The sequence below is a fragment of the Thalassophryne amazonica genome, chromosome 14, assembly GCF_902500255.1.
Source record: "Thalassophryne amazonica chromosome 14, fThaAma1.1, whole genome shotgun sequence".
Lineage (NCBI taxonomy): Eukaryota > Metazoa > Chordata > Actinopteri > Batrachoidiformes > Batrachoididae > Thalassophryne > Thalassophryne amazonica.
Genome location: NC_047116.1, coordinates 7,782,201 through 7,806,780, shown reverse-complemented (window position 1 = coordinate 7,806,780; position 24,580 = coordinate 7,782,201). Strand labels below are relative to the sequence as shown.

Genomic DNA, 24,580 nt, shown 5'->3' with positions numbered 1-24,580 from the left:
CTGACAGGATCAGGCTTACACAGAGCAGTAATATTCTGAAAGTCTGTTTTTTTAATAATATTGACGGAGTTTACTGAATAACATTGACTATAAGATGAATAATCTGTTCTTTAATGTTTTGATTGTAGAATATTGTATTATGTATTTTTTTTTTTTCCTTCACAAAGGGAATTACACACTGTTAAGCCATGAATTACACTTACTTTTAATTAATTATGTATTTTGGAAAATTGTGCTAAATTAGATATTTTTCTGTGACTGTAGATCTTATATCCCAAACCCTAACCCTAATTTGTAGTCAAGTTAACATTGGGGTATATATCTGTTAAAATGCAGGGGAATGCACCAAATTGCACCATTTTTCTAAAAAAAAAAAAAAAAAAGTTGCAATTTGGTCTCCCAGACCCCCCCAACTCAGTATTGCTCCCCCAACTTCGAAAAGGGTTCTGACTCCCAGGTGTGATCTAAGGTATACATGATTTAGACCTGGTTTGACCACGCATTAGAAATTTGGTGTTTGCGTTAATAAAAAAGAACATAACAGTGTGTGTGTTGGGGGGGAGGTGTTCAATATGGCTAGTACCTAGAGCCCAGAATATGGTGCTGCGCCCCTGATATATACATATGGTTTGGTTTCACTTAATGTTTTGAAATTTCTTTCAAATGTGTCAGACATAAATTCACAGAAATTAAATCTATGCATTATTATTTCAGACAAAATAAATTTTGTCATTGCAGGTGACTTTAAACATGAGCTAAAATTGTTGATATATTATTTCCTTTTTCTGTGACAGAACAGCCTCTTGAGGTGTTTTGAAATTTCTTTCATTTTGAGTCCATATATGAGTGGATTAAAGAGAGGATGATACACAATAACTTGTAAAGACATTATTAAATGAATGGTTGTGGGAATAAGTGATTCCAGTCGAATCACAATGAAATAAAATATAATCATACACGAAAAGGTGATTAACACCAGCAGGTGGGGTAAACAGGTCTCTGCAGCTTTTTTCCTCACATCTGCTCTGCTTTGGGAACAGATTCTAAGAATCTTTATGTATGTAAAAAGTATAAACAACACAGGGAAAATTTCAAGATTCAGAAAAATAAAAATGCCGTATGTAGTTATTACTGTTGATTTCACACATGGAAGTGTTAACACTGTGTTATTACAATAAACTGTTTTCAAAGTAAAGTTACACAGTTTTCTGTTGACACTCAGTGTGGCACTTACCAGAACATGACACGCTGGCACAATCCAAGCTGTAACCAGAAATATAATGATGTTTGTTTGTCTCATGATGGTGTGATACTGCAGAGGTTTACATATAGACACATACCTGTCATAAGCCATGGCTGCTAAGAGGAAAAACTCAGAACCTCCTAAAGCATAAAACAGAAACGACTGAAACAAACAGCCTGGATATGAAATGATCTGTTTATCAGATAAAAAATCAAATAAAAGCTTTGGGTGGAAAGCAGAACTAAAAAGAACGGAGTTCATCAACAGAGCTGCAATGAAAATGTACATTGGTTCATGGAGGTTTTTGTGAATGCAGATCAGACAAACAATAGTAGAATTAAAGCAGATTATTAGAAGATATGCAATAAACATGATGGTAAAGTAAAGGTACCTGTATTTGTGCAATTCAACATGTCCACCAAGAGTTATATAAGTTACATTTGGTTCCTCATTCATCATTGTTTGTACATGAAAAGGTCTGATATCAGTGAGTGTTTGTTAAATCCAGTATCACAACCAAGATAATAGTCTGTCTGTGTCACTGCTGCCTGACAGAGAAATTCACACATTTCATCTGCAGAGTTCTAAATGTAAACTGTTGGTTTTTATTGAGCCAGAATCATCCTCTGTGGCCCTAATTAAAGTCTTCACCAGGAGCAACAAACATGTAAACGTCATCAAACTGTGGAGGCCTGAAGTAATGACAGTGTGAATCATGACACAGTGATGGCTTTTTTTTATTGTTACACAGCTGCACCCTGAACTCCTACATTAAGAATATCTGTGAGAATCATTGGTTTACCAAAATCACTGAAGTCTGGTAGCATGTGTCTGCACCCCAGAAACACCAATATTACAAAATGAAAATTATTTACTTGCCATTTCATTATTTTCTGCTCCTGTTTGTCACAGGAGATGTGGTTTGGATCTGTATCTGGATATATATTTGGAAGAACTTTTCACCATGTTCCATTCCTGATACAACTCCAGCTCTTCAGATAGAATGTACATATACAGTTGTGCTCAAACGTTTACATACACTGGCAGAATTTTGGATTTTTTTTAAATGTTTTTTTTTGTTGTTGTTGTTGTTGCCATTTTTCATAGAATATGAATAACACAGAAACTTTCTTCACTCTTGGTTAGAGGTTGGATGAAGCTATTTATTGTCAAACAAGTGTTTACTCTTTTTAAATGATAATGATAACAGAAACTACCCAAATTACCCTAATCAAAAGTTTACATGCCCTGTTCTTAATACCATGTGCTGCACCCTTTGACATTAGTGACAACTTGGAGTCTTTTGTGGTCGTTTGTGGACGAGGCTCTCTGATGGTATCCCCCATTGGCCACAATGGGGGATACCCCATTGCACAGCCATGAATCTGCCTGTAGTAATTGTTGTGAAAGTGTAGGTACACGGACCCACAACAGGGGGCGTAATGAACGGACAATGGAGAAAGGTGAATAACAAGTTTTACTGTTGTGAAACGAGCACAACGAATACAACAATTAACAATTTGGGGTCGAATCCGCTGGTGTCGTGTGGGCAGGCTCGAAGGTAGGAGACGTCCGTCTCAGTCGAACCGGAACCACCCAGATCTCCTCTGCCACCGAACCCTGGAAATACTGGAACCGCCAAGTCCCGAATTCCCAGGTGGCCACTGCCTCCGCTCGTCGGATCCGGTACTGCTGGCGGGAGAGAGCAACAACACACAGGTGTGGATGCGACAGCACCCAGTAACGGAGAAGGGAAGAGCCGCCTCCACCTCTTGTCAATATATAACAGGAAGGTGAGTACTTATCCAAGCAATTTAGCTATCAGTAGTCAGCAGTCCTGAAAAGGTTTAACAAGTTTTAGCTGGTTATTCAGACTATGAATGCAGAGAACGTTACCTCAGTCTTAAGGCGATATCTCGGCACTGAGGTGGAGACGCCGTCCTGATGATATACCCCCGGGCTGAGTGGAGTCAGCTGTGTCCAGTAATGGGTGACAGCTGTCACCCTGACTGCTCTCGTACGGCGGCGGCGCCCTCTGGTGCCTGGAGCCCGCACTCCAGGCAGGGCGCCCTCTGGTGGTGGTGGGCCAGCAGTACCTCCTCTTCAGCGGCCCACACAACAGTAATTCCCCCTAAACAGGAAATACGTGGTGTTAAGACAGAGAGCTGGCAGATGTGGTCTGGTGTGAGTTTGGTCCTTTCAAGTAGAGACACATCCTCCAGCAGTCTCTGCCTCACAGCTGAGACGGCCTCAGCGGTGGGGATGCAGGTGAACAACGAAGTCACATCAAAAGACACAACCATTGTGGCCAATCTGTACATGGAGCGAGTGGAGAAGACAGCCTTGATGTCTTTCACGGGCATCTCTCCCAGTCACTGTGTTATGTGTCGGACGCAGCTCGGAGAACCGACCAGCGTCTGAAGGACCCAGTATGAAATAAGCAAAGCACGGTACAAAGGCTAACTGAATTTAATACATAACAGTGATAATAATAATAACAAAAGTGCGGTCTGGCGTGGTGCGCTCCCAGCAGCGCAAACGGTCCGGAGCCAGAAGCTGTTTCGGACCCAAGGACCCCGCCGACACCCCCCAGGTGGCCGCAACAACCGAGTCTGTGAAAGAAGGAACCATTATGTGAGTCCACACTCTACACACAGAACACTTAAAGGTGTACAAACAGCAAACACTTCCTGGCTTGATTACTGATCAGCTTCCAACCTGCAGGCATGGAACATCCCGTTCACAAAACTCCACCGCAGTGGAAGCTGATACATGACTAACATACAGCTCAATACAATAAGGTGTGAGGGACACCACATTTACTGACTGTATAACTGTTAGTCACAAAATCCAACGTACCTCAGGAAGTGTGCTGACGAGCGTGAGACCTCACCCCCTCCTCTTTCACAGACCGTGCATCAAACCTGGACATTCTCAGCGTCCGCTGCTGATGAGATGGCTCCCAAGACGACGATCTCACCCGTCTGGTCACAAGGTCGAGTCTCTGGCAAATGCACACTGTGCACTTCAGTCTTAAATGCCAACATGCTCCAATCCATCCAGATGCACCTCAGCTGTGAGTCCTGACGAGTCGCAGGTGATCAGGGTGAAGTCCTAACAGCCTCAGCAACACAGCCACTCAGTCCCAAATGCACGCCACCTGGGAGGAAACCAAAAGGCAAACAAACCGGCAGCCAGGCCCCCCCAGCCATGTAACACACTGGTTCAGATATGTTGATGACACATGGGTTAAAATCAAGCAACAGGAAGTTGAGGACTTTACAGAACACATCAACTCGGTGGACACCAATATCAAGTTCACACGTGAGGATGCCAGAAACAACCATTTAGCCTTCTTGGACTGTGATGTTATGATTGGAGAGAACAGGCAACTCCAGACAGGGGTTTACAGAAAACCAACTCACACTGACCAATATCTGCTCTTTGGCTCAAACCACCCCCTTGAACACAAGCTCGGGGTGATCAGGACGCTTCAACACAGAGCCCTACAGGTGCCCACAACTGCAGAGGGAAGGGCTAAAGAACAACAACTTGTCCAGAAAGCCCTCACAGTATGTGGGTACCCACGATGGTCCATGGACAAAGTGCAGAAGTCCCAGAGAACAAAGAGACCAGATAGACAGGAGACGGAGACAAGAAGAAGAGTGTCTCTCCCTTATTTAGCAGGAGTAGGGGAAAAACTACAGAGGATCTTCAGACAGCACAAAATCCCAGTTTACTTTAAACTGGTTAACACCTTGAGACAGAAATTAGTTCACCCTAAGGACAGGATCCCTAGTTACAAACAGAGCAATGTAGTGTATTCTATCAGATGTCAGGAAAACTGTAACGAACACTACATAGGTGAGACTAAGCAACCTTTACACAAAAGGCTATACCAGCACCGCAGAGAGGGCGCCAGTGGACCTCAGTCTGCAGTTCATCTCCACCTTAAAGACACCAACCACACGTTTGAGGACAAGGAAGTTAAAATATTAGCCAGAGAGAAGAAATGGTTTGAGAGAGGGGTCAAGGAGGCATTCTTTGTGAAAAGTTTGAAACCTAGCCTTAACCGGGGAGGGGGTCTGAGACACGCTTTATCCCCTGTTTACAATGGGGTACTCAGGTCAAAGCAGTTTCAGTCTTTTGTTCATGGTAATGAGTCATTCACATCATCAGCAGAGTCGTCAAGGGAGCCATCAGGAGAGGGACAGCTGCCCTGTCATTAGGAGGGTGTTAACTAGAGCACAATAGGTGCTAATTAGAGCTATTGTTTAGTCACCAGCCTATAGCAGTCTGCCTCTCGGTAGGAGGGGTCTGGTTAGGTTTAAAACTCCAGCTTTTGTGACTTCTTGATTATTCTTCTCTACAAGAGTCAAGGCAGAAGTCAAACCACCAGAGCAAGAATTTTAGCTGAGGAATCTTCTGCGATTTGAAGCAAAACATCCTCGCGTCAAGCAACCCAGTCCAGTCAAAGATTCAAGCTTCTCTACTATGGAAACCACCTGGACAACTGAGAGCCTACACAGAAACATTAAGTGAAATCACACACGTGTATATATATATATATATATGTATATGAAGAGCAGGATCAAAGACAGAATCAAAGACATTAATAATTGATAAATGTCTTGAAATTTACTATCATTTCCACCTGTTTATCAAAATTAATGTCTACATTCTCAACATCTCAAAGCCACCACCTCCATACCTGGACTTTCAATGACCCGGTCATCTTCATAGAAACATCAAAATCTTACACTCAGAGGAAGCAATATACTTAACCAACATTTTTCCCCATCTGAATGGGGTGACTATGGATCAGCATCAGACTGCAATAAGGCTATGTAATCACGGTCTAGCAGCAATCCATTAACTGTGGTGGAAATCATCTGTTGAACCAATGATCGAACGAGAGGAATTATACAACAAATCATAGCACTCAGTAAGCCCAGTAGAAGAATAATTGGAGTCAGCAGTTTTAACAGGATGTGATACCATGATCCAGAAAAGATACATGAGGTCCAGCTATTGTCCGTAATAAAATCCTTACTCACAGTGCTTCTAACAATGTCAAATTCTGGATGGCCAGACTTATGGATCCACCATCATTGTCATTGTCAGGGACAAATGTACAACAGCTCTCCCCCACCATGGCACACACCCCTCTCGAGGCCGCAGTTAATTGATCCAAAACCATTCGATCTTGCATTTCCATGATCCTCAGAGCTGACACCTCTGCCCTTATGCCCCTAAGAGCCTCAACAGTGGAGTTCACAAAATAGGTAAATTGCTCATTTAGAGTCTCCACGCGTAGCATGACCTTGCTCACGCCCAACCAGGGGAAGAGTGATAGCAGGACCTTCTGGTCTGTAGACCACAGCTTTGCATCCTCGGGCACATCTGTTCCCCATATAGGGTCATGGGGAGCCAAGAGACGCTTAAAGCGATGACTGGTCGAGAGGTGAGCGGCTACGACGTAGGAGTGCTGAGCTGTGTTAATTCTGGCACATCTGCCCGTCCATCCCGCTGAGAGGGCTATGAAGGTGTTGTGGCCACACAGCCAATACGTGTTCACCTGAGCGTAAGTTCCCATCGGGTCCGGTGCTTGGAAGTAATCTATACATTTACCCCCATAGGGAGCTTGTGTATGATTAAAGCTTCCATCCGACAGGCGAGTGCACTGCCCCAAAATGACTTTACACAGCGGCTTAGCTATCTGTCCTAAATTGGTAATTGGACCAGAAAACAAAGGCTGGTTGTTTCCGTAACAGGTGAGTCGAGTTCCAGGATCAAGGAAAAGATTAGTGTGCACAGGTGTTTCGAGTAACCCTTCTACAGGTAGGAAATTTTTGAACGATATGTTTTTTGGTGTCTTGTTAGTTATATAAGAGTCTGTATGTCAGTGAACTGATTGATTGAGTACCATGGGCTTGATTGCTGATGCTACCACATGTGGAAACAAAAGGCTGACATTCAGGAGCGGCAGTGGTTTTATACGTGGGTGTGTTGTAGAAACAGGCATCAAAGAACAAACATAATAATGGTTTACATTTACCTAGTTAGCCAAAAACCTAGCATATCTGTACCACATGGTCATCTGATATGGGTTACGTGGCGTATCAAACATCCACTCAAAACTTTGTGATTTCACTTGCTTCTGGTCTGAATTGTAACGTGGTTCATATATTTTTTCATACCACCACACAGTAAATGCCACAATTACAGCAATAATCTTCAGAATCATCAGCAGAGTGCGTACTTTGCACCCTGTTGTAGCAGAAAATCTTTCCATAGCTAAAATAGTCTTTGAGCAGCCTGTTAATATGTTTCTCCCTCTCTCTCTCTTTCTTTTCTCTTTTTTTTGTGAGAGAGAGAGAGAGACAACAGTTCTGGTCTTGGAGATATCTTCTTTCTTTGGTGACAGTTCAGAATTTCAGTTAGACAGTTCTGGGCTTAGGGACTGAAAGCGACAGTTCAAAGTCTCAGTTCAGCAATTCGGGGTTTTGGGGACTGAGGGAATCAGGAACTCTTTTTATGCTGTTTCCCTTTAGATGTAATGCATAAATCTGTACTATCATCAAGTGGAAATAAAATAATATGTCGTGCTCTGTCCTGTGTCCTGTTCATGACATTTCTTTAAATGCAGGTACACAGGAATAGAACAGGATTTTCTCATGGCTGTTCTCAAAGAATTGGATTCGTCTGCTTCTTTTCTGGTCTGGTCACGTCTGCTTTGGTGCTCTATTTCAAGCTTGTAGTCCGTCTGCTTATCCTCCTGGTTTATGTTGATAGGATTCTCCTCGGCTGTAGCTGGTTTCTCGTCTGCCTCAGGACCCTGGATGAGCTTGGGTGTCTTATTTGGTTCAACTTTTGGTCTTTATCTTTGTTGTTAGATGCGCCTCCAGCCGTTGCTGGACACATAGGCCGTCAGCCGACACTGTTACACGTCGTCCCCCTTGTCCGAGTCAGGATCTTTCAGGTATCTTTGTTTTTTGCAGTGGGATAGATGCACCCAAGATGACCTCTCTGCAATTTTCACTGCAGTGTGGGTGGTTAGCAGCACTTGGAATGGACCCTCCCACCTCGGATATGACCAGTTCTTTCTCTTAATGGTCATTATCAGCACCCAATCACCAATCTGGATCTGATTTACAGGGTCCTGCACAGAAACAGGAGAGTCTGGTATCGTGTTAGTGTGTATAACATTCTTATGGGACAACACTTGTCTCATATAATCAACTAATCCCTCATCTTCACTATCAGGCCCCGCTATTTTCTGTAAGTCTGGTAACCTGTAGGGCCTGCCATACAAAATTTCAAATTGTGTAAGGCCAGTCTCTGAGCTGGGTGTTATGTGCATATATAATTTCACCAAATCCAAACAATAAACCCAATTTCTCCCTGTTTCTTCCATGCATTTCCTGAGCCTACTTTTAATTGTCCCATTTGTTCTCTCCACTAAACCTGCACTTTGAGGGTGGTAAGCACAGTGTGTTTTTGCATTTATTCTCAAGTGATCTGCTAAGTGCTGGATGATTTTATTTACAAAACGTGTACCATTATCACTGTACAATGTTTCAGGTATCCCATGCCTCGGGATTATACGTATCTCTACAAAGAATCTTTGCAACTGTCAGAGCATCTGCATGTTTAACGGGGAATACCTCCACCCATTTGCTATATGCATCAATCATTACTAAGCAATATTTTTCCCTTCACATTGGTTTAATTCAGTAAAATCCATGTGGATTATTTGAAACGAGTATTGAGGTGTTGGAAATTTCCTTCGCTTTGGCCTCTCATTTCCCTGTGGGTTATGTTTTGTACAAATTAAACATGCTCTGCAGTAGTTTTTTGCATGTGCCTGAAACCCGAACGTTAAAAAATGATTATTAACCAGTCCAACCATCCCTCCCATTGAGACATGGCACAGCCCATGACTCAAAACAGCAGCCCACCTGAAAAGGCTGCGGGGCAGGACCAGTTTATTCGAGGATCAGGCATATACACCGTTAGCATTTTGGTGGACATTGTGATGCTCCCAATGAGCTTTTTCGGATGTCGGAGCATGATGTTGCATATCTTTAAGAATTTGTAATTCTGTGCTGTCAGTTGCAGAAAGCAGGACTGTCAGCATACCCTGGGCTGCAGCTTTAGCAGTCTCATCTGCAAAACAATTCCCACAGGAGATGGGGTCCTGACTGGTAGTATATGCAGTGCACTTACAATTGGCAACGGCTGCGGGAAGCTGAACTGCTTGCACCAAAGACAGCAAAAGATCTTTGTGTAAAACCGGTTTCCCAGATGATGTTATCATCCCTCTATTTTTCCAATATTGGGCAAAAATATGGACTGTCGAGAAGGCATACTGACTATCAGTGTATATAGTTACCCTCTTTCCCTTCATTAAATTACAGGCCTCGGTCAAGGCTATGAGTTGTGCAGCCTGGGCCGACAAATGGGTTGGTAAAGATTGAGCGATAAAGATTTTGTCGGCCGAGACCACAGCATAGCCTGAAAACTCGGTACCTTCAGGATGGTTTTTACAAGAATCACAAAAAGCAATTGATTGAATGAGTGATATTTTATTGATTAATAGCGATTCATCAGTAATTTAGCTCTGAATAGATCTGTTGACTGAAACACCAATAATAAAATAGACATAAATGAAAAATTGAACAAGGCATACATCAAATGTTTAATAAGCACTTCATCGGTTCTTTATGAAAGCCTGCAGCTGCTTGTTTGATTTTCAGCAGGGGTTAATAGCATCTCATGAAAGTTCATATTGTCGCAATCAAAACACAGGAGGATCAAAATATTGAGTTATTATTATTTGTTGCCTCTACATTGCTGTCAGTTCACCCTCACCAACATTAATGCTTCCAGCAGGAGCACTCATTACAATTGTCAACTCTGTTTTACTGTCGTCCGCCTGCACCCACCCAGAGTTTGAAATGATTGCTCCTGGTGTGTAGTGAGCGCCTTGTATGGCAGCACCCTCACATCAGGGTGAATGTGAGGCATTATTGTAAAGTGCTTTGAGCGTCTGATGCAGATGGAAATGTGCTATATAAATGCAGTCCATTTACCATTTACCATACCCTTATGTAACCACACACACCACCAACTTTTCAACATTCTTAATCCAACTTTCACTTGCACACGTTCTGTCCACATATCATACAACCTCTGCTTTGCTGTTTGGCTGGAGTGTTTAAATCACACTTTGTTTCCAAAACAAACCACGCTCGAAAAAAATTAAATGTGAAATTTAATTGGCATAATTAATATAATGCAATGCAAAACAACATTGTTGCTGAAATTAATTACATCAAATAAAACAGCATCTTCCGAAATTTAGCATTTACAAGCATATTGAAAGTGATAGTATCAATTACATGTAAAACCCCTGTGTTTCATGTGTTAGAGCACAACAAAATTCCGCTGCAGGGTTTCTCAATTTCTCAAGCAGTTATGGGGGTGTGGAGTGGCAGGGAGAGGAGGAGGAGGGGGGAAGTGAACATTTAGAGTTTCCCTCAGCATTTATGCGTATACACGCTTCTCCTCTAGCACCCTAAACCAAGAACAGAACCCCACAACTACTACAAGCATAACAAACAAGCAAAATAAACCAACTCTTCTCAAATACCCCCCCCCCCCCAAAAAAAAAATGTCCACAGATCCAAAATTACCTGTGTCCCATTACACTCAACATATACACACATGTATACATATAGAACTCAAAGGAACTATTAATTACAGTGCCCTGATAGGAGACTTTTCCCGCCAACCTTCTACCAGGCTGTTTGAGGCCCGGAGGTCAAGAACTGGGTGTTAATTCACAGTCTCACAATCAGTTTTTAATAGTCCTCAAAGAATCTACCACAACCCCCGCGCCCATCTGTCTGTTATTTCATCAAAAAATAATTAGCTGACCAGTCAATTAACATTTTTTTTAACCTTTTAGCAGTATTTAATATGTATACGAGGGCTGTCAATAAAGTAACGGTCCTTTTTATTTTTTTCAAAAACTATATGGATTTCATTCATATGTTTTTACTTCAGACATGCTTGAACCCTCGTGCGCATGCGTGAGTTTTTCCACGCCTGTCGGTGACGTCATTCGCCTGTGAGCACTCCTTGTGGGAGGAGTCGTCCAGCCCCTCGTCGGAATTCCTTTGTCTGAGAAGTTGCTGAGAGACTGGCGCGTTGTTTGATCAAAATTTTTTCTAAACCTGTGAGACACATCGAAGTGGACACGGTTCGAAAAATTAAGCTGGTTTTCAGTGAAAATTTTAACGGCTGATGAGAGATTTTGAGGTGATACTGTCGCTTTAAGGACTTTTCACGGTGCGAGACGTCGTGCAGCGCTCTCAGGCGGCGTCATCAGCCTGTTCAAGCTGAAAACCTCCACATTTCAGGCTCTATTGATCCAGGACGTCGTGAGAGAACAGAGAAGTTTCAGAAGAAGTCGGTTTCAGCATTTTATCCGGATATTCCACTGTTAAAGGAGATTTTTTTAATGAAAGACGTGCGGACGGATCCGCGCGTCGGGACGCAGCCGACACGGTGCGGCGGCACAGGAAAAACACCTCCGTGTTGATAACCATTTGTAAAATCCAGGCGGCTTTTGATGGCTTTCAGTGGAGTGAGTATATGAGAAATTGTTTAACAGGCAGGACATGTTCCAACTTGTCCTTAAGGCTTTCAACAGAGGTGTTTTTCCTGTGCCGCCGCACCGCGTCGGCTGTGTCCCGACGCGCGGACCCGTCCGCACGTCTTTCATTAAAAAAATCTCCTTTAACAGTGGAATATCCGGATAAAATGCTGAAACCGACTTATTCTGAAACTTCTCTGTTCTCTCACGACGTCCTGGATCAATAGAGCCTGAAATGTGGAGGTTTTAAGCTTGAAACAGGCTGATGACGCCGCCTGAGAGCGCTGCACGACGTCTCGCACCGTGAAAAGTCCTTAAAGCGACAGTATCACCTCAAAATCTCTCATCAGCCGTTAAAATTTTCACTGAAAACCAGCTTAATTTTTCGAACCATGTCCACTTCGATGTGTCTCACAGGTTTAGAAAAAATTTTGATCAAACAACGCGCCAGTCTCTCAGCAACTTCTCAGACAAAGGAATTCCGACGAGGGGCTGGATGACTCCTCCCACAAGGAGTGCTCACAGGCGAATGACGTCACCGACAGGCGTGGAAAAACTCACGCATGCGCACGAGGGTTCAAGCATGTCTGACATAAAAACATATGAATGAAATCCATATAGTTTTTGAAAAAAATAAAAAGGACCGTTACTTTATTGACAGCCCTCGTACTTCATAGAAATGTTTTATAACCCAAATTCTTGATTGCCTAGATGAGCCTGTTTCCAAACGAGTTTATAAAGACCCGCCTGAACTCATTGATCTAATTGGTCAGTGCTACAGTAGCTCATTCATAATTACTGAGGCAAGATTGGCCAAATACTGCAATGTTCAATTGAAGCAGTCAATTTGAATTTTTTTCCCAGACAGAAAAAAACCAACCCACACAAATTTCAAACCAACACCACAAAAAATATTCACAACAATAAATCCAATGATTAACTACTCTAACGGTGTATAATCTTGATTAGCTTGTGCTTGAAATCTGTTAAGTAGGCGAACCTAACCAATTTTTATACTTTATCCAGTGTGCAAAAATCAACCATATTTTAACCACTTCATCCAAGTTATATGTGCAGAGTACCCAACCTTCTTGGAATCCCTGGGAGGGATACTTGGTAGTGCGAGGAACGGATGGAGCGTGAGATCGGCAGACGGGTCGGTGCAGCGTCTGCAGTGATGCGGTCGCTGTATTGGACTGTCCTGGTGAAGAGAGAGCTGAGCAGGGAGTCAAAGCTCTCGATTTACCGATCGATCTACGTTCCGACTCTCACCTATGCTCATGAGATTTGGCTCATAACTTAAAGAATGAGATTGCGAGTACAAGCGGCCGAGATGAGTTTCCTCCGCAGGGTGGCTGGGCGCTCCCTTAGAGATAGGGTGAGGAGCTTGATCATTCGGAGTCGAGCTGCTGCTCCTCCATGTTGAATGGAGCCAGCCGGGGTGGCTTGGGCATCTTTTCTGGATGCCCCCTGGACGCCTCACTAGAGAGGTGTTCTGGGCACCTCCCATTGGTAGGAGGCCCCTGGGGAAGACCCAGGACACGCTGGAGGGACTACGTCTCTCAGCTGGCTTGGGAATGCCTCGGGGTTCCCCCGGAGGAGCTGGGGGAGGTGTGTGTGGATCGGGAGGTCTAGGCGGCTTTGCTTGAGCTGCTGCCCCCGCGACCCGACTCCGGATGAAGCGGAAGAAAATGGATGGATGGATGGATGGATGGATACCTCATGGTATCCTAACCATGACATCAGTTTTGATGATGATGATGACTGCAATAACAGTGAAGATGATGCCCAAAGTTTTAAACTTTATGATAATGCTAACAAATATACAGGTGGCAACAAATATTTGGTTTTTTGACACTTATCTGACACAGTTATTCTCACAAAATGTAAAGAATGTAACAGTCCAGTAAATGGCATTACAAAGGTCATTCAAGGTTGTAATGTCATTTACAAAGTACAGTATTTATGCAGTCATCTTGAAATGTCACAGTCTGCACATCCTTTTTTAGGTGAGGGCAGATCTAAAGTCTCTGTTGGTAATATTGTTGTGCGTGCCTGCATCCTATTCTCTGGTTTGTCTGACAGCAGAGTTCAGTGTTTGTCAGTTGTTAAATATGCCCTTCATTTGTGAAAAAACATATTATGAATCACAATCAAAATTGCTTATTCCTGTGATTGATGAAAATGGACAGAAGAACAAATAGACCATCTCAGAATGCTTACCAATGAAACTCAATCATTGACTTTGGCAGGAGATGGCAGATGTGACAGTCCAGGATTCAGTGCAAAATACTGTACCTATTCTTTTATGGATAGTACGACACAGAAAATTGTCGATTTCAAACTCGTCCAGGTAACCCAAACAACTAGTTCCCAAGCCATGGAAAACAGGGATTCTGCAAATCATTAGACCACCTCCTTGATCAGGGTATTAGTGTAGAAACCATTGTGACAGACCGACATGCAGGTATTAGATCACAAATGAAAAGGGAGTATACACCAAAATTCAGCATCAGTCATCAATTTGATGTTTATCACATGGCTCATAGCTTATAGAAAAAAACTTAAAAAGCTGACAAAACAAAAAAGCCATTCTACACTTGCTCCTTGGACACAAAGCATCATCAACCATATGTGGTTGAGTGCATGCCATTGTGATGGAAATCCAGACAAGCTCAGAGAGCTGTTTACCAGTATAACCTTCCATATTGCTGGCAAACATAAATGGTCTGGTAACAAATATATAAATGCATGTTTGTATGAACCACTGACACCAGCACAACAGAAACAAAAACAATGGGTTAAAGGGGGAACATTATTAGCACTAAAGGATATAATACGTAACACAAAATTATTTACATGACATGAGGCAGCTTTGTTTATTTTACCATACAGGCAGCTTTGAGAACTTCCATTCCAACCTGCTGCCCAAAGAGACAAGAGTTTGATTACCCTTGCATGTCTGCTAGGGTCAAACTTGCAGCATTAGAGCACAATGCTAATGTTGGAAGGAAACAGACTGTGGTCAAGCAGTCACACAAAAGCAGCAGTCAGGTTGGCAAACAAAAATTTAGGCAAGTCTGGAAGAAACAATCTCATAACTGGGTAGCTAGAAAGAGATATGAGGCCACTAAACATGAACACATGAAAGATTTAATTGTTTGGTTTATTTAGGTCACAGAACAAGAAATTACTTCACCGATCTCAAAACGAACATCAGATAAAAATAATGCACCGATTTCGGCACCACCAAAAATTTATCTTGTGAATAAACATTCATCAAAATTTGACATGAATATGAATTAGTCTTTACAGGTTTAGTCTTTACAGGTTTTAGGTTGATGCATGTTAACCATAACCTTTGTCTTACTGCTTGACCCTCCTGACAAAACTCGGATATATGAGAAAAAAAAAAAAAGCAATACAAGATACAGACCAAATGCACACACAAAGGCAGTCTGGCATATATTCTTTATTATCCATGTGATAAACTCAACCAAAAAATTTTAATTACAAAATTAACTTGGAAAATGTGACATGTACACTTAGTCCATATAATCTTCTGGATGGTTCTGGCTTCTCCTCACTTCTTTGTAACCCTCATAAACTCCATGAGGTGATGGAAATGCCTGCCTAATGTACTGTACACAGCATGATGGCACTGGTCTCCGGACACGTCTGCCCAGCAGTTGTCACCTGTGTATGTATCTTGTGAAGCAGCGATATGCCATGAGCCGCTATTCTTATGATATATGCATTTCTCTGCTACACTATTTCTCTTGTATCTGGTACAGAGAATTGTTGAATCATTATTTCCATTTTATGTGACAGAACAGCTGCTTGATGTGTTTTGAAATTTCTTTTATTTTGAGTCCGTATATCAGTGGATTAAAGAGAGGATGATACACAATAACTTGTAAAGACATTATTAAACGAACAGTTTTTGGAATATTTGATTCCAGTCGAACCACAATGCCATCATACAGACTCGAGCATGAAAAGCTGATTAAAACCAGAAGGTGGGGTAAACAGGTCTCTGCAGCTTTTTTCCTCACATCTGCACTACTTTGGTAACAGATTCTGAGTATCTTTGTGTATGTAAAAAGTATGAAGAACAGAAGGAAAATTACACTGTCTGTCAAAACAAAAAGACCAAATACAGTAATTGTTGCTGATCTGACGCAGTGAAGTTCTAACACAAGACTTATTACAAAAAATTCCTTTCAATGTAAAATCACAAAGTTTTCTCTTGGTAATTAATGAGGCAACAATCAGAACATGACACGCTGGAAAAATCCAAGCTGAAACCAGAAAGATGATTGTTTCTTTTTGTCATGATGGTGTGATACTGCAGAGGTTTACATATAGACACAAACCTGTCATAAGCCATGGCTGCTAAGAGGAAAAATTCAGAAGCACACAAAGAATAAAACAGAAAATATTGCAAGATACAGCTTGAAAATGATATGATCTGTTTGTCAGATAAAAAATCAATTAAAAGCTTTGAGTAGAGAACAGAACTAAAAACAACTGAGTTAATTAACAAAGCTGCAGTAATAATGTACATTGGTTCATGGAGGTTTTTATGAATCCAGATCAGACAGACAATAGTAGAATTACAGCAGATTATTATCATATAAACTGTCAACATGATCATAAAATAAAGATACCTGTATTTCTGTAATTCCACATGACCACCAAGAGTTATATAAGTTACATTTAGTTTCTCATCCATCATTGTTTAATATTAAACAGGCTGATGATATGGATTACAATAAATTTAAAACTCTTGTGGCATATCCAGTTACCTGACACTTACTTCATTTGTTGAATTCTTCAGGTGAACCACTGCTGTAAAGCTTTTATTGATCCAGAACCTTCCTCTGTGGATCTAATTATCAGGGTCACCAACAATAACCAACATGGAAACAAGTTCATTAAATTGCACAGACCTGAAGTCATGACAGTGTTGCATTGTGTTATCAAATTTCAAATTTCTTAATTTCTATAGCGCTAATTTGCGATGAGATCTCCTCAAGGTGCTTCACACAACACAGTACTGAAAAACAGGAAAAAATTAATTAAAAAAAATTAAGAACACAATAAAGAGACAAAAGAGACAAAATCATAAAAGAACATAAGACTAAAAACACAACATTACACAATAAAACTAATGATAAAATAAGGAAAACAAATGGGTCTTTAGATTAGATTTAAAAGTCTCCACAATATCCGACTGCCATATATGTGCCAGGAGATCATTCCACAGAGCCGGGGCACGGTAAGACAAAGCTCTGTGACCGGCAGACTTTTTATTCACCCTGGGAACGCATAAAAGTCCTGCACCCTGTGAACGCAGGGCCCGAGCTGGTATGTAGGGCTTCACCGGGTCAGAGGGAGGTGTAAGTCCATGAACAGTTTTATAGGCAAATAACTGTACATTAAAATTTGTTATGGTTATATCAGTTAAAATCTGTTATGTCATAGAGATTATTGTCAAGTGAAAATCTAATCACAGATCTGCCAACCACTATATGTTGTGTTTTGTGGATAACGATTTCATGTTTTTGATGGCACACGTTGCACCCAAAAATCTCTTCACACTACGAAGAATGAACCTGAACCATCAGATTACCAACATCTTAAAGATTTGCTGCTGGAAATGTGTTTGCTGTTTCAAGTTACATTGGGAAAAAACGTCTTGTTGGTTATCCTCTGTCAGAAAAATCAGGGGCCTCATGTACAAAGACTTGTGTGGATTTCCTACTAACACATGGCGTACGCGAATGCCCCTTTCAGGGGCCAACACAGAGTTGTGTATTGCAGTGTACCAAAAACGCTGAGTTATGCAGCTCTATGCCGAGTTTTTGCTCCTCTATGCAGCAGTATGCTGAGGGGTACGGGAGGTGGATGCAAGAAATTACAACCCCAATTCCAATGAAGTTGGGATGTTGTGTAAAATGTAAATTAAAAACAGAATAAAATGATTTGCAAATCCTTTTCAACCTATATTCAATTTAATACACCACAAAGACAAGATATTTAATGTTCAAACTGATGAAGTTTGTTGTTTTTGTGCAAATATTTGCTCATTTTGAAATGGATGCCTGCAACACATTTCAAAAACGTTTGGACGGGTCAACAAAAGATGGGGAAAGTTGATGAATGCTCAAAGAAGACCTAATTGGAAACAGGTGAGTGACATGATTGGGTATAAAAGGAGCATCCCCAAAAGGCTCAGCCATTCACAAGCAAAGATGGGGTGAGGATCACCACTTTGTGAACAACTGCATGAAAAAATGTTACCAGCGCAAGTTAAAAAGCCAACATCTGTGATGGTATGAGGATGTGTTAGTGCCCATGCCATAGGCAACTTACACATCTGTGATGGCACCATCAGTGCTGAAAGGTACATCCAGGTTTTGGAGCAACACATGCTGCCATCCAAGCAACGTCTTTTTCAGGGACATCCCTGCTTATTTCAGCAAGACAATGCCAAGACACATTCTGCACGTGTTACAACAGCGTGGCTTCGTAGTAAAAGAGTGCGGGTACTAGACTGGCCTGCCTGCAGTCCAGACCTGTCACCCATTGAAAATGTGTGGCACATTATGAAGTGCAAAATACGACAACAGAGACCCCGGACTGTTGAACAACTGAAGTCGGACATCAAGCAAGAATAGGAAAGAATTCCACCTACAAAGCTTCAACAATTAGTGTCCTCAGTTCCCAAATGCTTATTGAGTGTTGTTAGAAGGAAAGGTGATGTAACACAGTGGTAAACATACCACTGTCCCAGCTTTTTTCAAATCAAATCAACTTTATTTATAAAGCACTTTAAATAAAACAGCTGCAGCTGAAACAAAGTGCTGTACACAAGGGGACATATGAAAGGTAACAAACCACAAAGTACAAATAAAAAAAAGTCCCCCCCCCCCAGTTAAAACAACCAAAACAGATCAAGATCTCATTCTGGGTTAAAAGCCAGTGCATAAAAGTGGGTTTTAAGATTAGTTTTAAAAACAAAAAGTGAAGAGGCCTGCCTGATGTGGAGCGGTAACTCGTTCCACATCTTTGGAGCCACAACAGAAAAAGCTCGGTCCCCTCTGAGCATATGCTTGCACCTTGGCACCTCCAGGAGGAGGTGGCGAGCAGGGGCGTAACAATGAAGCAGCTCAGAGAGGTAGGGCGGGGCAAGGCCATTTAAAGATTTAAAAACAAATAAAAGAATCTTAAAATGAATTCTAAAATGCACAGGCAGCCAGTGGAGGGAGGCCAGGATAGGTGTAATGTGCTCCCTCTTACGTGCACCAGTTAGCAGACGGGCAGCAGCTTTCTGAACTAGCTGGAGACGTGCAAGGGAGGACTGGCTCATTCCATAATAAAGTGCATTACAGTAATCCAGCCGGGAGGTAATAAAAGCATGGATTGCTGTTTCAAAGTGCTGATGTGCAAGAAAAGGCTTAACCTTAGCAAGCTGCCTTAAGTGAAAGAAACTTGATCTGACTACTGCACTGATTTGGTGGTCCAGTTTAAAATCGTTGTCCATCTTAAAACCCAAGTTTGTGACCGTAGATTTCAAAAAGGCTGACAAAGGCCCCAGATTGACAGGTGAGGAAGAACAGGAGCTGCTAGGGCCAAAAACAATCACCTCCATTTTCTTTTCATTAAAATTAAGAAAATTCAATGCCATCCAGGCTGTAACATCCTTTTTGAAACGTGTCGCAGGCTTCCATTTCAAAATGAACAAATATTTGCACAAAAACAATAAAGTTTATCAGTTTGAACATTAAATATCTTGTCTTTGTGGTGTATTCAGTTGAATATAGGTTGAAGAGGATTTGCAAATCATTTTATTCTGTTTTTATTTACATTTTTCACAATGTCCCAACTTCATTGAAATTGGGGTTGTAAACATGTTTATTTTTTTCTCCGGTGACCACTGGACGCAGAAAGTACGCAGGTTTTAAGCAGGTCTGCACGACACTGCACAGCTGTATACATCCAAACACTGAGTGCATGCATCCAGAGTGAATCAGCTGCAGGAGAACAGGTATAACGTGTGTGTGTGGCTGCAAGATCCACATAGCACCTGTGTGTACTCACACTGGCAGACGTGTGCATGCTCAGAACAGGTAATCTAACCTGCATGTGAGTGTGTGGTGAAATGATCCATGCAGCCAACCTGCAGTGCGTGGGCGTGCTTACGACAGATGATCGAACTGGCTGAATGAGCCGTTTTGTGTGCATGAGCCGGATGCATCCATTTACGTGCACTTGAGAAATCAGATAATCAGAAAACGAAACAGCCTGTCCTGGAAAAAAGCAGAGAGAGAGCGCTCTCACTGTCTTCAGAATGCTGAAACAAAAAAGGAGATGTTTAATTATGCTTGTGAGTTTAAATGGCAATATTTTCAACTTTTTGGGTGGGGGGGACACAATGGACTCTGAACTTTGCAATCTCATGTTAGGAGCCTTGATGAGGCAACAACTTGTGCCCTGCTGTACATCTGGAAATGTGAGAGCCATTTGCTTTCATGTACCATTTTGACAACAGAGGGCATTACCCCAATGCCAACAAACCCAAAAAGTAGGCAGGAGTGGACTAAGAGAGGCAGAAAAATAGAGGTGAGGGCTACGTAGGTGGCAGTAAGCACACAGTAAGAAACTGCACGCAGCTGTAAGCAAGACTAGGAATGCCACCATATGCCATCATCCACCAGCTTACACAGGGACTACGCCAAATCTGCACAATTTTCCAGCGTGCTCCATACACATCACAACGCAACTGTATGCAAGCCCAGTGTGAAAGGGTCTTCAAACCCAGAAACTGGCCTTAAGCAGAAAAAAACAATGAGTGTATATACGTGGATCCATACATGTTCTGTTTGTACATCCCATCGAATGTGGAATTGAGCGCACATGCAGACGTACCAGGCTCCTCCTTTTGCACACCCCTATTTAAATATGCAAATCTATGCAAATGTTTAGAGGTAAAGAAGAAGAAGAGAGTGAGAGCTCAACAAAGGATTCTAACCAGATTGTTTAATAAAATCTTGGAAAGATTGCCTGAGGAGTGGAGATGAAGTGTGCTGTTCCTATTTTCAAGAACAAGGGTGATGTACAGAGCTGCAGTAACTACAGAGGCATAAAGCTGATCAGCCACAGCATGAAGCTATGGGAAAGAGTAGTTGAAGCTAGGCTTAGAAAACAGGTGAAGATCTGTGAGCAGCAATATGGTTTCATGCCGAGAAAGAGCACTACAGATGCAATGTTTGCTCTGAGAATACGAGTACTGTTGGAGAAGTACAGAGAAGGCCAGAAAGAGTTACATTGTGTGTTTGTGGACTTAGAAAAAGCTTATGATAGGATGCCAAGAGAAGAGCTGTGGTATTGTATGAGGAAGTCTGGAGTGGCAGAGAAGTATGTTAGGGTAGTGCAGGACATGTACAAGAATAGTGTGACAGCGGTGAGATGCGCAGTTGGAATGATAGACTCATTCAAGGTGGAGGTGGGATTACACCAAGGATCAGCTCTGAGTCCTTTCTTTTTTCTTTTTTTTCTCCCCCCCTGTCTGCATATATAATAATGGTAAGTGCCACACTGACAGAACCATTTATGAACATTAATACCCATATATGCAATTTATTCTTGCAAGACAGAAGGTATGTAGTGCATAAGTGAATGTGGTGTGTGTGTGACCCCCAGCCGCCCTTCCCGATCAGCCTACAACATCCTACTCAAAGCCTACCGACAACTTCTATCAGGAAGGGCCGACCACCAAAACAACACAAAGACAGACGAGAACAAGAGACAAGTGGTGAAGACAATAACTGTGACGTGAGACACCGAGGAGACGGGGCCCCAACCATACAACATACCATGACAAACAATCACACATGAACAAACAGTGACAGCAGCAGTCTGTTGTCTAATTAGTGAGCATCCATACCCTAATCTAGAACACCGTAGTGTTAATCCTCTTAAGAGCACCCAAAAACCGAATTGTGTGGTGACGGCCACAAACACGCGACCATCCACACACAGAGACCCAGATCACAGCTAAATATCCAATCACTACTGTGGCTGGTGTGTTGGGCCAAGACAAGAGTACAGAACCTTACCACATGACATGGACCACTCCGGCACGTCAGAAACCATGCAGCCAGCCGCGAGCACTGACGGAAGTGGGTCCAGGACGCAGGGCCCCGGGGGAACCAGGAGAAAAGGGGCAGCAGAAGGGCACGGGGGCCAGGAAAGGCAGCCCCCAGAGCCACCGGGTAGCACAGCAAACCAACAGGGGAGCGGCCCGACAGCGATGGAACGCACCCCCGACACCACCACCCCCACAGAGGCACACAGAGCCGCCCCAAACCCAAGGGAAGCACACAGGGCACTGGCATAGGCCCACCAATAGGGGGAGCCCCAGAACCACGCCACCAGGGCCAAGGCCCCCAAGGGCATGAACGAGCAGTGGCAAGGACAGGGAGCAAAGGAGCCACCGCAGCCGAATCCAAAGCACAAGGTAGGAACCACTGACCTACGCAAGGGCGGGGCTCAGCCCCCAGACAAGAGGCAAGCGAATTAAAAGGCATATTGCGAGCTGTACAAGAAGTTGAATAGTAAGGAAGGAGAAAAGGACTTGCACTGATTGGCCAGACAAAGGGACAGAGCTGGAAAGGATGTGCAGCAAGTTAGAGAAGTGAGGAGTGTCTGTTCAGAAGGTGGAGGGAATATATTGAGGAGCTGATGAATGAAGAAAATGAGCGAGAGAAAAGGCTGGATGATGTGGTGAGAGTAAGTCAGGAAGTATAAGAGATTAGGAAGAAGTGAGGGCTGCTATGAAGAGTGGAAAGGCAGTTGGTCCGGATGACATTCCAGTGGCGGCATGGAAATGTCTAGGAGAGATGGCAGTGGAGTTTCTAACCAGATTGTTTAATAAAATCTTGGAAAGTGAAAGGATGCCTGAGGAGTGTCAACGTAGTGTGCTTGTTCCTATTTTCAAGAACAAGGGTGATGTGCAGAGCTGCAGTAACTACAGAGGCATAAAGCTGATCAGCCACAGCATGAAGGTATGGGAAAGAGTAGCAGAAGCTAGGCTTAGAAAACAGGTGAGGATCTGTGAGCAGCAAAATCGCTTAATGCCGAGAAAGAGCACTACAGATGCAACGTTTGCTCTGAGAATACTGTTGGAGAAGTACAGAGAAGGCCAGAAAGAGTTACATTTTGTGTTCGTGGACTTAGAAAAAGCTTATGATAGGGTGCCAATTGAAAAGCTGTGGTATTGTATGAGGAAGTCTGGAGTGGCAGAGAAGTATGTTAGGGTAGTGCAGGACATGTACAAGAATAGTGTGACAGCGTTAAGATGCGCAGTCGGAATGACAGACTCATTCAAGGTGGAGATGTGATTACACAAAGGATCAGCTCTAAGTCCTTTCATGTTCGCAGTGGTGATGAACAGGTTGAAAGATGAGATCAGACAGGAGTCCCCATGGACTATGATGTTTGCACATGACATTGTGATCTGTAGTGAGAGTAGAGAGCAAGTTGAGTCTAGTCTGGAGAGGTGGAGATATGCTTTGGAGAGCAGGGGAATGAAAGTCAGTAGGAGCAAGACTTAGTACATGTGTGTGAAGGGGAGGGAGCCCAGTGGAATAGCGCAGTTACAAGGAGTAGAAGTGGTGAAAATAGATGAGTTTAAATACTTGGGGTCAACTGTTCAAAGTAGTGGAGAGTGTGGTTGAGCAGTGAAGAAGAGAGTGCAGGCTGGCTGGACTGGGTGGAGAAGGTGGCAGGAGTGACCAAAGAATATTAGCAAGAGTGAAGGGAAAGTCTACAAGACAGTAGTGAGACCAGCGATGTTGGACGGCTTAGAGACGGTGGCACTAACAAAAACACAGAGATTGAGCTGAAGATGTTGCAGTTTTGTTCGGGAGTGATGAGAATAGACAGGATTTGGAATGAACATATCAGAGGGACAGCTCAGGTGGAACGGTTTGGAGATGATGTCAGAGAGGCAAAACTCAGATGGTTTGGACATGTGCAGAGGAGGGACCCCGGGTATATATTGAGAAAGATGCTGGGGATGGAGCCACCAGGCAGGAGGAGAAGAGGGAGGACAAAGAAGAGGTTCATGGATGTGCTGAGGGAGGACATGCAGGTGTTTGATGTGACAGAGGAAGATACAGAGGACAGGGTGAGATGGAAACGACTGATCTGCTGTGGCGACCCCTAACGGGAGCACCCGAAAGAAAAAGAAGAAGATCGATAAGGGAATCGATAATGAATCGAATCGATATTGATAAAATCTTATCAATACCCATCCCTAGTTCTCCCTGTGCTTGCGTGGGTTTCTTCCAGGTGCTCAAGTTTCCTCCAATATTTAAAGACATGCAGGTTAAACGAATTGGAAACTTAATTATAATTGCCCAAGTCTCCCTTGCAAAAGAGATCTTGATCTCAGTGGGACTAAGCTTGTTAAATAAAGGTTAAATGTAATAGTTTTTTCAGGGTTTTCAAATAATCCCTGCTGGAATTCCATCTTCGACAACAAGGCGCATCAGCCATTTTTAGATTGTTTTCAAAAAAAAATTTGCCATCTACAATTTTCCCACCATGCCCTCCTGTGTCAAGCCAAGTATGTGGTTTATTGTTCTGAGCCACTTCAGCAGGGA

General features: G+C 42.7%; 2 protein-coding genes across 2 annotated transcripts; both read right to left on the bottom strand.

Moving 5' to 3' along the window:
• Window positions 1-772: 772 nt before the first annotated feature.
• LOC117525306 (olfactory receptor 6N2-like) lies at window positions 773-1,699 on the bottom strand. Its single transcript, XM_034187138.1, has one exon. The coding sequence runs from the start codon at window positions 1,697-1,699 to the stop codon at window positions 773-775; it is 927 nt and encodes a 308-aa protein (XP_034043029.1).
• Window positions 1,700-15,715: 14,016 nt separating this feature from the next.
• LOC117525305 (olfactory receptor 11G2-like) lies at window positions 15,716-16,641 on the bottom strand. Its single transcript, XM_034187137.1, is given in 3 exon segments — window positions 15,716-16,105; window positions 16,107-16,233; window positions 16,235-16,641. Coding segments are annotated over 3 exon segments (924 nt in total).
• Between the last annotated feature and the right edge of the window lie 7,939 nt (window positions 16,642-24,580).

What these genes read in the sequence shown, in the direction of transcription:
- LOC117525306 (XM_034187138.1), bottom strand. Translation starts at nt 1,699, where the DNA reads ATGAATGAGGAACCAAATGTAACTTATATAACTCTTGGTGGACATGTT.